This window comes from Cydia pomonella, chromosome 1 (assembly GCF_033807575.1).
Source record: "Cydia pomonella isolate Wapato2018A chromosome 1, ilCydPomo1, whole genome shotgun sequence".
Lineage (NCBI taxonomy): Eukaryota > Metazoa > Arthropoda > Insecta > Lepidoptera > Tortricidae > Cydia > Cydia pomonella.
The window spans coordinates 1,872,104-1,890,474 of NC_084703.1; the positions used below are offsets into that span (position 1 = coordinate 1,872,104).

General features: G+C 37.2%; 2 protein-coding genes across 4 annotated transcripts in view; one reads left to right on the forward strand and one right to left on the reverse strand.

Moving 5' to 3' along the window:
* The window catches only part of LOC133526088 (uncharacterized), a 43,963-nt gene that overhangs the window by 10,481 nt on the left and 15,111 nt on the right, over positions 1–18,371 (forward strand). The window lies entirely within an intron of this gene.
* Positions 30–18,236, reverse strand: LOC133526146 (cytochrome P450 4d2-like). The gene is made up of 11 exons (XM_061862632.1): positions 17,867–18,236; positions 16,352–16,458; positions 14,545–14,635; positions 11,819–12,004; positions 10,075–10,141; positions 7,022–7,218; positions 3,926–4,035; positions 2,958–3,088; positions 2,204–2,304; positions 1,478–1,657; positions 30–353 (listed from the first exon to the last, which is right to left on the reverse strand). The coding sequence occupies exons 1-11, from the start codon at positions 18,015–18,017 to the stop codon at positions 202–204; spliced, it is 1,473 nt and encodes a 490-aa protein (XP_061718616.1). The 5' UTR covers positions 18,018–18,236; the 3' UTR covers positions 30–201.

Below are 18,371 nucleotides of genomic sequence, written 5' to 3' on the forward strand. Positions count from 1 at the left end.
AGAGCTCAACGAGGGTGGGAGGGGGTTAGGGTCGGCAACGCGCATGTAACTCCTTTGGAGTTGCAGGCGTACATAGACTACGGAGACTGCTCACCATCAGGCGGGCCGTATGCTTGTTTGACACCGACGTAGTATAAAGAAATTTAAAAAACGAGCTTTTTAGAACTTTTACTTTAAAAGAATTGACAATTATTAGTTTTTTTACAATCTCGGTAACATTTTGACGTACACCCCGCTCTTGGACCTCAGTACGAGGTCCCCGCACGGCTCGGGGCTCCCGCACGGTGACAGCTCAAAGTTCCTCAAGATGGCCGCCAAGGTCATTTTCAATTCCAACATGACGAATTTTTGACCTGAAAATAAATAACTTTGAGTACAGACCTTATTTTAAGCATGCAGTACATATTTAACATAAGGACTCAAGTGATCCAAGTATAATACAGAGAGCTGCAGAGATTACTGACCCCCTGAAAATAAGTTTATATGGAGGGGGGAAGAGGGGAGGGGGTCAAGTTTACTCTTCAGCTTACTGTACACAGAGAAAGTGGGTTTAAAATTTAAAGTCTTATGTATTTAAATCCTTATGTATTACGTAATATTTATAGCAGCGGGTAGAAGGTCTAATCTGCAATGTAGAAAAACGTTTTTTTCAAACTTGTGATGAAATGTTGACATGACTATATCTACTTGGCCTGCAACCCTTCGTTTCCCGTCCTCTATAGTAATGTACTATTGGATTGTAGTATTTATAGAAAAATGCAGGTAGTGTTGTATTTTTTGCACCCATAATGTAGGACACGACAAAACAAAAATATTCTGTAATCAAGGCTTAGAAACCGGTTATATTTCCAAACCGTTACTTGGCGCAAAACCTTTTTATTTAGGTTTCGTTCGTAACACCGTTATTATTAAACCGGTTTTATTAAACAAATTAACCGGTTTAGAACAATACAAACCGGTTCCTTTCTATGTCCGTGTCTTTGTTTACACCACCAGACCGGCCGGCGGTCTCGTCGTTCGTCGAATAAACCGGTTTATTTAGGTTACAACAAAGTTCTTAAAACTTTTGCGCTCTTATGTAAGTTCGAAGTAAAACCGAACATAACCGGTATTTACCGCTATTAACAAAACCGGTATTTAGCTCTATTGTAAAAACCGGTTCCGAGCCTGGTCTGTAATATAAAAATTAGTAATTGGGTGAATCAACTTTTTTTGGTTTGTTATTCTGTCCCGTTGTCCAAGGGACAACAGTGGCACAGTTTGTTTGAAGAGACGTTGTATGCCGTTCTATTAACATGCTTAGTAGGGGGCCCATTATGGACATTGGTTATAGCGACCACAAAAACGCAAGTTTAATACATTTAAGTACCATAAAATCAGTATTTCAATGGACAACTAATCGTAACCATGGCAACGAGTGACGCTAAAAAGTTGATTCTCCCATTTAATGTATTTTATATAATATTTCAATTCTCACCAATACAATTCCTCGGACCGGCGCTAAAAGCAATCCAACTAAAAGCGTTCCTCATACTCGAATTCTCGAAACGTTCCGGACGGAATTCCAAAGGATCTTCGAACACGTCCGGGTTTCTGTGCATACTGTACACGTTGATTATCACCGTTGTGTTCTTTGGGAAACGTATACCTGACATCTCTGAAAAAACAAGTATGATTAGAAAAATACTAGTCACATTAGATGCGGATTCGTACGCTGCTCCGGTGTGCGAGCGGGATATCGCTATCACGCTCTTTAGGGTGTCCCTAGTTTTATGAAGTTAGGAGCTCATCCATGTCATCTCATTTTTATTTATATATTTCAATATAAACCACGTAACAGTGCTTCGAAATTTGACAGCTCAAAATAATAAGGCGCGAAATAAACAATATGCTACATTTGTACCTATTTTCAGAATTGTTTTTTAAACACTTGCTTATAGCTATATATTCTTATTAAAAAAAATTAAATGGCTTTTTAGTTACTTAAAACAAATAAAAATTTATTAAAATAATATTATATCGAATCCAAAAAAACAGCTGGCAGAGCCCTCAAAATATATGTAAAAAAAAATATATTATGTTTTCTGTAATCTACAAAAAAATATGTAACTTTTGAATCCTATTGGTTTCCTGAATTCAAAATTTCGTCTTCCATAGGACACCCTAGTCTACACACACGCCACCGGGGGCCTTAAATGCTTACCAATGTCCTTAGTGACCATTCTTTGGAATAGGGGCACGGCTGGGTAGAGTCGAAGGCTTTCTTTTATCACGCATTCTAGATATTTCATCCTTTGAAGTTCACTGTTGATGGAAAATATTTTCATTGACAAAGCTCTTGCCAAGCTATACAAATTTAAGATAATTTTTTATATTTTTTAAATATATGTATTTACACAATGCTCTCTTTGCGCTAGTTATCTAGCGGTAAGAGTGCGTGACTTGCAAATCCGGGGGTCCCGGATTCAGACCCCGGCTCGTATTACCAATGTACGAAATATCATTTGATATTTACCAGTCGCTTTTCGGCGAATGAAAACATCGTCGCGTAACACGGACTTTGAATATTACCTAAAACCAGGGCTCGGAAACCGTTTTATTTTTCACACCGGTTTGTTCATTCACACGGGAATTCCGTTTGCGGTTACCGGTTAAAGAATTTTTCTATTGCGATACCGGTTTATTCCAAATTCGTTTGTCTTCCGTTTTTATGGAACGGTAATTAACCGGTTAAATTTTAAATATCGAAGCGAGATAGAATGAGTTAGTTTTGCTATTTCTTTCATGCAAGAAAACGAGTTTAACTGGCAGTCTCCGAAAGCCGAGAGTAACCTGTATTATATCGTTCCCTACTAACTATAAAATTCGTTACCCTCTTTCGACCGATTAGGAGCGAGAACGTAATTTTTTAGTTCTCGATCCATCAATAAACCGGTTTTTAATTGATCAAAACTTACCTGTAAGTGGGGTCTCTTTTAAGATCGCCTAAAACTTCATTCTGTTCTTCTAAAATCTTTCGCTGCACATCTGGATATTTCGCTATACAATATAAGACATATGTCAAAGCTGAAGCTGTGGTGTCGTGACCCTGAAATGTTAAAACCATAAAGCTGTTTATTATAATAAAAAATATTATTTTTTTACAACCAGATCCACAAAAATCCTAGTAGTTACCACTGGTAACAACTTGGTGGTAACTAGTGGGAATAACCCAAATAAATACGAATTGATAATGATAACAAACCTATATGAAGTTTAACATGGATTGAATACCGGTCATATTGACGGGCGCGAAGTGCGAACCAAGCGCCTCTGTTTCAGCTTAGGAAAGAGTGATTTCGTACGAGTATAGGACCGTGCGTGTTGGAGGGTCTGATATCTCGTGACGTGAATCGAAAGCGAAAACAATTCACGCTTCTAAGTACTACCGCACAGAAATAACATTTCCTACAAAACCGAAGTTTGACAGCGATTCAGGGACGAATTATGCTATCCCTTTCTAATGTATGGCCTTCGGCCTTTGTTAAATATCAAAAAGTGGCGCCGCACAAATTTAACACATATCAGTAAAAGAATAGGGATCAAAGTCAAATGGCGTTATAAAAGTTTCAATCACTTGTCGAAAGATGGCAGTAAAACGTGGATACAAAGTTATTTTTGACAATAGGGACCGTGCGCGTTGGAGGGTCTGCCATCTTGTGGCCTGAATCGGAACAATAAACATGTACATTTACACGTCACGTGTTTTCTTGTGCATAGTAGGTTCTGCCATCTTGTGGGCTACATCGGAACAAAAAACATCACATTTACGCCTCGCGCCAAAAATCTGACGGCTCCTGTGCTGCCTCCTACAGTTCATGCACGCTCCCTATAAACTTCTATTCCAAATTATATTTGATAACATTGTCTTCGTGTTAATACATACTGCGAACATAAAAGTAATCACTTCGTCTCGCACGCGCTCGTCGCTTATGCATTTGCCGTCCACTTCGGCCAATAGCAGTAGGTCTAGAAAGGCGTGTCTGTTTTTCATTCCTGGAACCAATAAACAATATACGACGACCGGTTTGGCCTAGTGGGTAGTGACCCTGCCTACGAAGCTGATGGTCCCGGGTTCAAATCCTGGTAAGGGCATGTATTCGTGTGATGAGCATGGATATTTGTTCCTGAGTCATGGGTGTTTTCTATGTATTTAAGTATTTATAAATATTTATATATTATATATAACGTTGTCTAAGTACCCTCAACACAAGCCTTATTGAGCTTACTGTGGGACTTAGTCAATTTGTGTAATAATGTCCTATAATATTTATTTATTTATTTATAAAAACCGATATAACCATTTAAAAGCAACAGCTGGGAGTTAGGTAGTAAACGGATATAAAACATGGAATCCGCATTTGAGAACATTACCGTCCAAATTCTCGGGACAATTAGCACACATACACAACGCCGACACTTAAATAAGACGATACGTTTACAGAGCCTGTAATCAAAACTGGTAAACGAAATAATAGTCATCTCTATCACACTAATGTACACAGATAAGTGTAGATGAAATGCATATAATGTCAAAAACTACCGATCAGCGACATTAATTCGCTAATAACCTTCTTGCTGTACGTACTGGCAGCTCAGAGCATGGTATAGTTCTAAAGATGAGTAATGTAATGCTGATAATAATGCCATCTCTGGGTTATGCGTGAGGTCTATTCCTCAGCCGTGGTGCCCTGCTTAGCTAAAAAGCGGTCTCTATATTGCCTGGGTAATAAGGGTGATGACATTTCGGCTAAAATATAAATATCTCAGCGGCGGTATCATGGTCGCATTTTTATCACTTGTCATATTATGCGTCACTCTCGCACTTGCATACTTGTTAGAACGTGACAGGCATGGTGACTAATGATAGAGAGCCAACCATCTTAGCCCTACAGTTCTTCAATGGAATTCCGCTTGGTGCCCATAGAATGAAATGAAGTAGATTTAAATACATATTTATAGAATAGAATAGAATAGAATTCTTAATGTCAAGATACCACCTAAGGATCTCGATGCTGGTCTTCCGTGGAAACCTTTCCGAGAGAGCGGAGCTACACGCTAAAGTACAAAATGTTATGTACAGAAGTTTCAAGTAAATATCATAAGGCTATAATTATTATTCAATTAAAAACTACAATAACAAATAAATTATTTAAATTATCGCTACCTAAACAGTCAGTCAGTCGTCATATAAGGCGAAATAATATTTAATAGCCCAACTCTCATGTTTGTTGGTTTTGGGTTCATTTTAACGCATGGTCTTTTATAAATCTTCTCTTCTTCTCAGAATATATGCGTCCAATGTTGAACATATGCCTCTAAAACTTCTATAAAATTATAACAGCTAGGTGCCGTAGGTTCAGGGGTTTAGGGTTCCGTAATCAACTAGGATGCCCGAAAAACGGGTCGCCCTAAATTTACTTGGCGCCGTTCCGTGGAGCAAGATTTGGGTGTATTGGGGAGGAGGTTACCCAGGACCGGTCCAGTGGAAGAAAATAGTTCGAGCCCTATACCCTAGCAGGGGGTTACAGGATGGAAAGAAGGATTAACTAGGGACCCTTATAGTTTCGCCATGTCCGTCTGTCTGTCTGTCCGAGGCTTTGCTCCGTGATCGTTAGTGCTAGAAAGCTGAAATTTGGCATGGATATATAAATCTATTTGTTGTGTGTCGGTCTATTGACAATAATTAACATGTGTGTAGTGAAATTGAAGTTGTGATGCCTACCCCTAACTTTTTTAACACACTTTTATTAGGTCGATCTGTATGTAACTATGTAATGGAATCTAAGGTAACTAATTTAACCATCTTCCAAGGATCGTAGCGTCATGAAAATTGGCAGCTGTATGTAGTTCTGATGACAATACACGATTTGACGACCGGTTTGGCCTAGTGGGTAGTGACCCTGCCTACGAAGCTGATGGTCCCGGGTTCAAATCCTGGTAAGGGCATTTATTCTTGTGATGAGCATGGATATTTGTTCCTGAGTCATGGGTGTTTTCTATGTATTTAAGTGTTTATAAATATTTATATATTATGTATATCGTTGTCTAGGTACCCTCAACACAAGCCTTATTGAGCTTACTGTGGGACTTAGTCAATTTGTGTAATAATGTCCTATAATATTTATTTATTTATCCGAAAAAGTCTTATAAAAATTGTTTTTGGGGTACCTACCATGTAATTTTTTTTTAAGTTTTTTTTTTGCTTTATCCCAATAGTGTGGGACATCGTTGGATAGGTATTTCAAAATAAATAAGGGTGTCCAAAATATTTTTTTTATAAAGTTGATATTGTCGGAAACAATCGCCCCGAAAGAAAAAAAAAACATTAAAATTATAGCGAATATTTTACGATGGTAGTTTTCATTGAAATATTTAAAAAATAACATATATTTTAACTTAGTATTTAATATAAATAAAAGATTTAAATACATTAACTGTTGATAAAATCATGGTTTTCCACAAAAATGCGAATTTACGAAGAGATTAAGGTAAATTGGGTTGTTTACATGTGTTTTCTATTAACCCTTTTAACGCCACGCGTATCGTACGCGCCGCGTCATCGTGAACCTTGTCGGTACGCATGAAGGTTGATATTGGGCTGTAGCCGCGCGCGTCATATGACGTCTTTGGCGGTCAAAAGGTTAAACTCCACCTTACATATGGTGAACGCGAGTTGTCTTACATGGTTCATCATCAGTCATCATGTAGTTGAGCTAATCTGTGCGCAAATACAAATACACATTCAACTAAAGTCAATACGGGCAGATACGCGTGCAGGATGCTGTAGTGGAACGCCGGCGTTAAGAACATGCGGTGACTTCGCCATTTTTCACCTATAAAATTCACTTTAGCATTTAGCAAATGCTACTTCAGTCAAACTCAGTTTTTGTACCGATACTGAAATAGCAATACACGTTCGTACGTTTCCGTGAAAATACGATGGAGAATAATTACGCAATACATCTGTATACATACATACCCAGTTCTGAACTATCAACCAATTTTTTTGCCTTTATATTGTTCAATTCCTTTCTTCTCGCTTCTATAACTTCTCGAGTGTGTCCGTGTATGTACTCTATCGCTTCTTCAAGTCTCCTTTTGTATGGTGTCAGTGAAAATATAATATCGTTGCCCAGAAACACGTCACGCATTCTTTTAGATAGAATTGTGCTTGCTCTGAAAATAAGAATAAAGCAAAAAACCATATATTAAGCCCAAAAAATCTTAAAGTCATGTATTGTGTAAATCGTCGAGTGATATCTGAATTTCTGTAGCTCAGTTGACAGAGCGATGGGCTAGTGATAAAGTGATAAAATATAAGATCGTTGCCCAGAAACACGTCACGCATTCTTTTAGCTAGAATTGTGCTTGCTCTGAAAATAAGAATAAAGCACAAAACCATATACTAAGCCTAAAAAATCTTAAAGTCGTGTATTGTGGAAATCGTCGAGTGATATCTGAATTTCTGTAGCTCAGTTGACAGAGCGATGGGCTAGTGATAGTGATAAAATATAAGATCGTTGCCCAGAAACACGTCACGCATTCTTTTAGCTAGAATTGTGCTTGCTCTGAAAATAAGAATAAAGCAAAAACCATATATTAAGCCTAAAAAATCTTAAAGTCGTGTATTGTGGAAATCGTCGAGTGATATCTGAATTTCTGTAGCTCAGTTGACAGAGCGATGGGCTAGTGATAAAGTGATAAAATATAAGATCGTTGCCCAGAAACACGTCACGCATTCTTTTAGCTAGAATTGTGCTTGCTCTGAAAATAAGAATAAAGCACAAAACCATATACTAAGCCTAAAAAATCTTAAAGTCGTGTATTGTGGAAATCGTCGAGTGATATCTGAATTTCTGTAGCTCAGTTGACAGAGCGATGGGCTAGTGATAAAGTGATAAAATATAAGATCGTTGCCCAGAAACACGTCACGCATTCTTTTAGCTAGAATTGTGCTTGCTCTGAAAATAAGAATAAAGCAAAAACCATATATTAAGCCTAAAAAATCTTAAAGTCGTGTATTGTGGAAATCGTCGAGTGATATCTGAATTTCTGTAGCTCAGTTGACAGAGCGATGGGCTAGTGATAAAGTGATAAAATATAAGATCGTTGCCCAGAAACACGTCACGCATTCTTTTAGCTAGAATTGTGCTTGCTCTGAAAATAAGAATAAAGCAAAAAACCATATATTAAGCCTAAAAAATCTTAAAGTCGTGTATTGTGGAAATCGTCGAGTGATATCTGAATTTCAGTAACTCAGTTGTCAGAGCGATGGGTTAGTGATAAAGTGATCAAATATAAGATCGTTGCCCAGAAACACGTCACGCATTCTTTTAGCTAGAATTGTGCTTGCTCTGAAAATAAGAATAAAGCAAAAAACCATATATTAAGCCTCAAAAAATCTTAAGCCGTGTATTGTGGAAATCGTCGAGTGATCTGAAAATAAGAATAAAGCAAAAAACCATATATTAAACCTAAAAAATCTTAACCTTTTGAACGCCACGCCTACCGTACGCGGCGCGTAATCGTGAACCTTGTTAGTACGCATGAAGGTTGATATTGGGCTGTAGCTGCGCGCGTCATATGACGTCATTGGCGGTTAAAATGTTAAAGCCGTGTATTGTGGAAATCTTTTTTTTTTTTTTTTATTAAAAACTGATCGGCGACTGGCTCTAGTCACACCTGATGGAAAGTGAAGACAGGGCCTAAGATGGAGCTCACCGATTCAGTAGTAGCCTATTCACTCTTGCTTTAAAGAGACCGAGGTCATATTTATCAGGGAATACAGAGGGCGGGAGCGCATTCCATTCTTTAGCCGTCCGTAACAAAAAAGAGGAGGCAAACCGTTTAGTGCGAACAAATGGAATGTGTACCACGAACGGGTGCATTCGCTCCCCACGCCTGGACGTCCGATGATGGAAAGGGGAAGGTGGGATCAGATCGTGCAGTTCCTGTGCACACTCCCCGAAATGTATCCGATAGAACACCGATAGGCTAGCGACTCGACGGCGGTGCTCAAGGCTCGTCGTCAAATCGTCGAGTGATATCTGAATTTCTGTAGCTGTTGACAGAGCGATGGGCTAGTGATCCGGAATCCTGACTCACGAATTCAAGTCTCGCCCGAGACAGTAAATTTCTCTACTCCAATTTGGGAAAAAGATTTCTGGAGATCTGTTAAAATGCTGTCCAAGGGTTACAGGATTTTAGCAATATATTGTGGTAATTTTCAAGTTGTGTGATTACTGATCTGATTTTAATATGTGGCTTGGAAGATTTAACAACTGGAGACGCCTTGTCTGAGTTTCTGCACAAATCAGTCTACCGATTTTTGCGGGGGAGGGCCACGTCAGATAAACGTCAGTCCGTACAATACATATGACCATTAGCCGACGTTTTCGACAGAGGGGTAAGCTCTTAAAGGCGGCTCCGGCTGTTATATCCTCCAAGGTATGTGGTATCAATCGATTCGTCTTTATGACGAAGGTGACAAAGGCTACATTTTATCTGACTTACAGACGGAGGTATACATATAATTATGTATGTGTCAATATATGTATGTTAATTTGTATTAAGTATGTTTTTGTTTTTTAAATATCATAGGACATTATTACAAAAATTGACTAAGTCCCACAGTAAGCTCAATAAGGCTTATATTGAGGTTACTTAGACGACGATATATATAATATATAAATACTTACAAATACTTAAATACATAGAAAACACCCATGACTCAGGAACAAGTATCCATGCTCATCACACGAATAAATGCCCTTACCAGGATTTGAACCCGGGACCATCGGCTTCATAGGCAGGGTCACTGCCCACTAGGCCAGACCGGTCGTCGAAAGTATGTATGTGTAAGTTTATCAATATCCTAATCTTTCTGGTTTAACCCATTGGTTGACTAGTAGAGAATGCCTTAAAGCATTAAGTCCGCCATTTGTACCTTCATGTATTGTGCAATAAAGATTAAATAAATAAATAAATATGAGAAGGCTATTTATAACAATAATATTTAAAAAAATAACTTACATGTCAATTGTCTTCACAAATTTTGAGCCTTTTTGTTGCGCATGCAATGTCACGCCCATAATTGTCTCTGTAATACACAATTGAAAGGTTATATATTATAAAAAATAAATAAACCCCTAAGTACTGAATGAAACAAACAACTTTTTTGTTGTTATTCAGTCTCTTCAGCCAGGGGACAAAAGGAGTACCAGTTTGTTGTTGTACAGTCAAAGTATTAAATATAGATACGGACAAAGTGCCAAAAATATGTATACACGACCTTATTGCCTTTATATTAAGGTAGTGTGTACATATTTTTGTCACTTTGACCGTATCCATATTTAATACCTTGACTGTACCACATTTATACCCTGTATCAGGTATTTAAATAAAAGTAAACAATCAATTTGTTAATTTTCGGGTAGTTATAACATTTATTGGTTAACCAACCAAATACAAAACCGCCTGGATTTGTGACTGAACGACCTGACTTTAACCTACATTATTTGATCATGTTTTCATCTACCCTCAACTAGCTTAAGGAGCCATTTGAGGGTAGATTTTGTTTACTTTTATTTAAATACCTAAAGATACAGAGTTTAGGTCATGCAAAAGCAATATCGGGAAAGGTTTCATACTTCCCGGAAATGGGTTAAGATTAGTCCCGGCAATTCTCGGGAAATCGGAAAATATCGAGACTGAAAATAAAAGGATTCATTTATACTCTGTAGAGCTGTAGGCCTCGCGATACCCCACGGCTTCGCCATTTTGATAAACTAAAAAAAATATATATCTGAACCTACTTGAACAAACCTAGTTAGTTAGTCTGTTATTGCTACTAATGTTTATGTTAGCTTAATGTTTATCTAGTCTGCCTATCTAACGCTATTACAATTGTTTGTAAGAAATCGCACTCGCACTATAAATATAGCTATAAATCAAGTAAGCAATAACTTACTTAACAATGTTGGAGGGTAGAATAAGTTTTCTGCCAACAAACTGCTATGCAGTTTGGCAGATAAGTGATCATAGCCGATGTAATTTCTCTTTTATAAATAAATTAAAAAAAAAAAAAAAAAAACAAAATTTCACGGGAATCGCTTCAGAAATTACGAGAACATCCGGACAAACTGAAATCTTACAGTAACACTTAACGTACTTTTAGTTTTATCGATTGACTTAAAGGCATAATCAATTGGGAAAAACAGCGGTTTTGTCTGTGTATTTGTCCACATTCTACTAATATGATCGGTAGGTGGCTTATTATGGCAAGTGCCACGGTTTAAGTCCCTGCCGATTTCATACAGTCACGTCTATTAATATCGATACGAAAAAGTACCAAAAATATGCATGACCTTATTGCCTATATATTAAGGTAGTGTATACATATTTTTGGTACTTTGTTAGTATCGATATTTTCAGACGTGATTAGTAATTAGAGAAGTCAAAGTACCTGTAAAGGAAGAGTTCGATCGGCGTCCCGTCGGCGCGGCGTTTAAGTTACAATACGGCGTACAATACGGGCAGATACGCGTGCAGGATGCTGTAGTGGAAGGCGAATGTTAGAACAAAAGTATCATCCCACCTGTAATAATTATTATCCAAAGCAGCTATGGCCATGACTGTGAAGAGTTCGATCGGCGTTCCGTCGGCGCGGCGTTCAAGTTTGTCGCATAAAACTATCCCGTTCCTCATAAATACTGGTAGATAGGCGTGCAGGATGCTGTAGTGGAAGACGGATGTGAGAACAAAAGTATTATCCCACCTGTAATATTATCCAAAGCAGCTATGGCCATGACTGGGAAGAGTTCGATCGGCGTCCCGTCGGCGCGGCGTTTAAGTTTGTCGCACAACACTGTCCCGTTTCTCAGGAATACGGGCAGATACGCGTGCAGGATGTTGTAGTGGAACGCCGGCGTTAAGAACTTGCGGTGACTTCGCCATTTTTCACCTATAAAATTCACTTTAGCATTGACAAATTACTTCAATAGTTATTTTAGGTACTTGTCCAAGTTGCAGGAAGTATGCGCCTCCTACGCGGGGATCGGTCTTCGGCCTTTGTATTTAGACACTTATACCATTATTCTGTGTTTAAGCACTAAAATCCCGCAGCTCGGCCTTCGGCCTCGCGTATAAGCGTGCCTATTCTACGCGAAATAATTCAATTTCCTTCCCACTCTGGTCTGGTGTTAACACATTTCTTGGAATTCAAAATTTACTATTTTAAAATTATAACAGCAGTAATAAACAGGTGTGCCATTCTCGATCAAAAGGGTACTTATTGTCGGTTGTTAATAAGGCGCTATTTAGATATAGCTTCAATTTGAAATCAACCTTTTCGACAACCTACAATGTGGTACCTTTTGAAAACGTTCCAGTTAAAAAAGTTTTTAATTTAAAGTATATTGAGTAAAATTAACGTAATGTAGTAGGATAGTCAGAAAATCCAAGTTGTTTCGCCCTGATTGGAAACGTCGCGACACAAAAAAATACATCCATCTACCGGGAGGATCCAAATGCAGGTCGGTCGATATTAATTATACTCTGTATCTTTAGGTATTTAATTTTTTTATTTTTATACTACGTCGGTGGCAAACAAGCATACGGCCTGCCTGATGGTAAACAGTCTCCGTAGCCTATGTACACCTGCAACTCCAGAGGAGTTACATGCGCGTTGCCGACCCTAACCCCACACCCCTCGTTGAGCTCTGGCAACCTTACTCACCGGCAGGAACACAACACTATGAGTAGGGTCAAGTGTTATTTGGCTGCGGTTTTCTGTAAGGTGGAGGTACTTCCCCAGTTGGGCTCTGCTCTAGATCTGGAATGACATCTGCTGTGCTGTGCCCTACCACACAAGGCGAGATGACATTCACATTGCCCATACCTCTCTTATAAATAAAAGTAAACAAACAATTTGTACATTTTCGGGTAGTTTTAATATTTATTGGTTAACCAACCAAATACAAAACCGCCGTGATCTATCACTGAACGACCTGACTTTAAACCTACATTATTTGATCATGTAATGTTTTCATCTACACTCAACTGGCTTAGGAAGCCATTTGAGGGTAGATTTTGTTTAACTTTTTTTAAATACCTAAAGATACAGAGTATACACAGAAATATTTATTTTTCGTTAGCCCGTTAGTGTCCTTCTGCTGGGCTAAATCTCCACACTTCCACAAATCCCTTTGTTGTGCTATTTCAGGCCAGTTACTGACAGAAACATAGTCCAATTAAATTAAATTAAAATTAAATTTAATTATCATTTATTTCTACCATCTGGGATCATACAACAAACATAACATAAAATTTTACATTACAAAAAATTTAATTAATAAATAAGTTAATTAATAGAATTTAATAATATTCTGATTACATTAAAATTAAATATAACAAATTGCCAAAATTACATAACCATGTTAGTACCTACTTATCTTAATTAAATTACTTATCTTAATTATTTTTCTTATTTCAATGAACTGAACCGTGCCATTTAGTCCTTTAGACGGTACAAAACCTTGGACGACTTGTCTGGCCTAGTGGGTAGTGAGCCTGCCTATGAAGCTGATGGTCCTGGGTTCAAATCCTGGTAAGGGCATTTATTCGTGCGCTGAGCACGGATATTTGTTTCCGAGTCATGTTTTCAATGTATTTAAGTATTTATAAATATGTATATATTATATATATCGTTGTCTAAGTACAACACAAGCCTTAGTGAGCTTACTGTGGGACTTGAGTCAATTTGTGTAATAATGTCCTAAAATATTTATTATTATTTTAAACCATTTAATAATTGGGGCAATGTAAGGTAAAAAATCCAATCCACAAAACTATATCAATACTTGTAATACCACTATCCATAATGTTACTATTTTCAATTTGAACCTTGTCACGTAAGAAATTGGGATGAGTTTCATTTGTTTGAGAAAACAATGAAATAAAATAAAAATGCTACTTTTTTGGTCCATGAGAGGTGCTAATTAGATTGAAACGGAGCCTTGATGAAGATTACGGATAAAATTTTAACTATTTGTGAAAATCATAAGTCATTAATTTTAATGCCAAAATGTTTGAGGATGATTCCTTTTCGCTAAACTACATTAATCTGGTTGGGTATTGAGAAGGGTAATGATCCCCGCTCTGGGTCTTGGCTGGTCCAACAGGTTTCCATCGCCATACAGCGGGGGAATGCTGCCGGCATAATGGGAACTTTTGGGCCGGGCTTGTTGCAGAGTGGGGATGAGCGTTAGATTATAGGTGTGTTTGACGAAGCGGAATTTATAAGTTGTTTTAGTGTTAAGGTACAATAAGTTTGTGACGATGCTTGTGCGGATTACATTTGTGTTTTGACGAAGCATGTGGCGGATTGTATAATGTTGATAACTATAGTTTAGAATTATGTTATGTGTAAGTTTGTTTTTTGTACCTCTTTTTATCTGTACATTTTTGCCACGAATAAATTTAGGCATCTGGTTATTATGTTACCTGTGGATGTTAAAAGTCCGTCTCCTAACCACGGCCGAAAGTAGTTATAAGATATTCCTTTGGTAATATTCTCCGTGCTTGATATTAGTTCCTGAAATAAAAAAAAGTTAAAAATTCGTATACAAATGGGCATGTGATGCGGAGGGATGAAAGTCATGTGACGAGAAAGGTATTACGAATGAATGTGGAGGGATGGAACGGGAGAGGAAAACCTAGGAAACGGTTAATGGATTGTGTGAGAGATGACATGAAACGAACGCGAGTGAACGATGAGATAACGCGTGACAGAAAGATATGGAAGGAAAAGACATGTTGCTGCCAAATGAATGGGATAAGGGCAAGCGAATGATGATACAAAAGAAAGATTGAAAAAAGTCAAAAAGTCCTCGTATTTTCAGGAATATTTCATAGAAAATTAAGAAAACTCGAATGATGCAAACGGATATTACGATCCCCATAAAAAAATGAGTTTCCGATAATTTTCAAATGTGGAAATTTCGCTTCTTTGGAAACTTTCGACGACACATCAGCAGGCACCAGAGTAGAAGTTACTGGCGAAACTGCACCATTTTAGATATAGACACTTTGATATAAGTATTGTTTTTAGACATAGACATTTTGATATAAGTATTGTTTTAGACATAGACATTTTGATATAAGTATTATTTTTAGGCATAGACATTTTGATATAAGTATTGATTTTAGACATAGACATTTTGTTATAAGTATTGATTTTAGACATAGACATTTTGATGTAAGTATTGTTTTTAGACGTAGTCATTTTGATATAAGTATTGTTTGTAGACATAGACATTTTGATATAAGTATTCATTTTAGACATAGACATTTTAATATAAGTATTGATTTTAGACATAGACATTTTGATATAAGTAATGATTTTAGACATAGACATTTTGATATAAGTATTGTTTTTAGACATAGACATTTTGATATAAGTATTGTTTTTAGACATAGACATTTTGATATAAGTATTGTTTTTAGACATAGACATTTTGATATAAGTATTGTTATTAGACATAGACATTTTGATACAAGTATTGATTTTAGACATAGACATTTTATATATAAGTATTGTTTTTTCGCATAGCAAGTTGGACAATTATATAGGTACTATATGTAGGCCGTTGACGAAACGTGTTGTGCATATATATTTTGTATGATAGGTGCATAATACGATGACAAATCGTATTGTGGATTTTTTTTGCTTGTATTTATATTGACGAAGCCTGCGTCGTGGATGCCTCTGTCTTGATATGATTTTAAATTATTTATATATTTAAACTTTATTTCAAAAATATATACATCAATGTACCAATGGCGGACTTAATGCCCGATAGCAAAATAATTTACATTAAATTATGATTTTAATGAATACATATTTAGTTATAATACTTATAATATATGAAGCGCTGGTGGCCTAGCGGTAAGAGCGTGCGACTTGCAATACGGAGGTCGCGGGTTCAAACCCCGGCTCGTACCAATGAGTTTTTCAGAACTTATGTACGAAATATCATTTGATATTTACCAGTCGCTTTTCGGTGAAGGAAAACATCGTGAGGAAACCGGACTAATCCCAACAAGGCCTAGTTTACCCTCTGAGTTGGAAGGTCAGATGGCAATCGCTTTCGTAAAAACTAGTGCCTACGCCAAATCTTGGGATTAGTTGTCAAGCGGACCCCAGGCTCCCATGAGCCGTGACAAAATGCCGGGACAACGCGAGGAAGAAGAAGAAGATATGTATAATAATCTAGTTAAGTGAAAATTATGTATACGTTATGTAACTTACCTCAATGTACTTGGGATGCGATAACACGTAGTATCTATCGGACATGATATATATACGATATGCATCTTTATATTGTATAGCCAGATCGTTTAAAACTTCCAACATTTCTGCAAACAAATAGTTCTTTATGGCGTGTGACACTGCATCCGATTCGCACATCGTTCCGACGTGCGAGCGAGATGTAGCCACAATACGTGCAGAGCGTTATCTCGCTCAAACATGAGAGCGACGTGCGAATCGAATGCAAATGTTCTAAGTACAAACTTTTATCGCTTAATTTGATTTCCTACAGTGGCCATCAGATATATCGGAGCGGCCGAGGTGTTCACAAATATCTGAACAGGCACTCCAACGCCTTGACAATAGAGGCGTGCTCAGATATTTGCGAGTGCTACGGCCGCTCCGATACCTCTGATGGCGACTGTACCTTATCACATGACAGTAATATGAAACCCCTAGGGGGTTGTGCATAAATCACGCGAGGTTTTTTCGGCTACTTTTGTAATACTTTTGTAATATTTGGGTTCTTGGCTATTTTTAAGTAAAGAAAAATATTTAAAGAAACGTCTGAAAATTTCGATACGAAAAAAGTTCCAAAATATGTATACACGACTTTATTACCCATATATTAAGGTAGTGTATACATATTTTTGGCACCTTTTTAGTGTCGATATTTTCAGAAAGTGTTGTACAATATACACGTGGAAAAAGGTAATCCGCAACGAGTGGCGATAAATATGGCTTATAAATCGACACGAGTTTCTACTTTTCGCACTTGTATCGTAATGTACTATTAAATAACAGTACCCCTAGTGTAAATAAATTCGATTTCCAAACGTGACGTACGCGTTTGCGTTTAGTCTCATTTTGTATTGGATTTCGAAAGAGCGCGCCAAGCGGGACGTTTTGGAAACTCAAAATCCTATACAAAATGAGACTTAACGCAAACGCGTTCGTCACGTTATGATGTCGATCAAAGTTACACTAGGGGTACTGATGTTTTTTTTTGTTTTATACATCGAAATACAAGGTGCCCGTGAGCATTGCGAGAGTTTAACGGTGCATTCCTGGTAATATTTAGAAACAAAATGTCATATAAAATTTTCTGAATTAGGCCTAGTTTCAGAGATAATTAAATGTTTTTCGGAATCATTATTTCGCCATAAGTCGGTACAAAACACATTTTTGACTGCGGTATTGCCACTTTGGGGTCTAGTCTGGACATACCTATTGATTGACATCGAAAAATTAAAAAAATGTATTCGAGAGGCTACCCTCAAATAAAAATAAACTTTTTAGTTAATTTTAGGTTATGTGATTATCAATAAAAAATACGTTTTATGTACTTTATGTACTTTCGTGTTCAAAAAATGAAAAAAAAAAAATTTTTTTTTGTCGAATTTTACAAAAAGTCATATAACATTTTTTGCTTCTGTTGCCATCAGGAATGCACCGTTAAAATCTCTCGCAATGCTCACGGGCACCTTGTATATAAACGATATGATTATTACTCACTATTAGAATCGCACAACAACAGATTTCCATTCCCAATGATAGGGTAAGGCGTAGGACCGGGAACATTGTACTTTCTCGCGTCACGCCAGAAATATATCCAAGACAATATTAAATATAAAATAAATGCGCACAACGACAATAATAACAACATTTTGACGAGAGTTGCATGCGAATGTTGACACTTTAATGAATGTATTTAATTGCATAGATATCGCAAAGGTCGTTTGAGGACAATTTAGATATTCATTAATATAGCTTGATGAGTAAAAAAAAAAAATTAGCCAAGAGCAGGTCGGGCCATGCTCAGTGTAGGGTTCCGTAGTTACCATTCTGTCAAAACAGGCCAAACGGAGGCTATTAGAAAGTATCATGTACATTACAGCCGAGTTCATTAATATGTATACATTTCTTCACCTTAATCCATTGGAATAAGGCGAAGAAATGTATACATATTTATGAAGAGGGAGTACTTTCGCAACGCTTTGTACGTATTTACTAAGAGAAG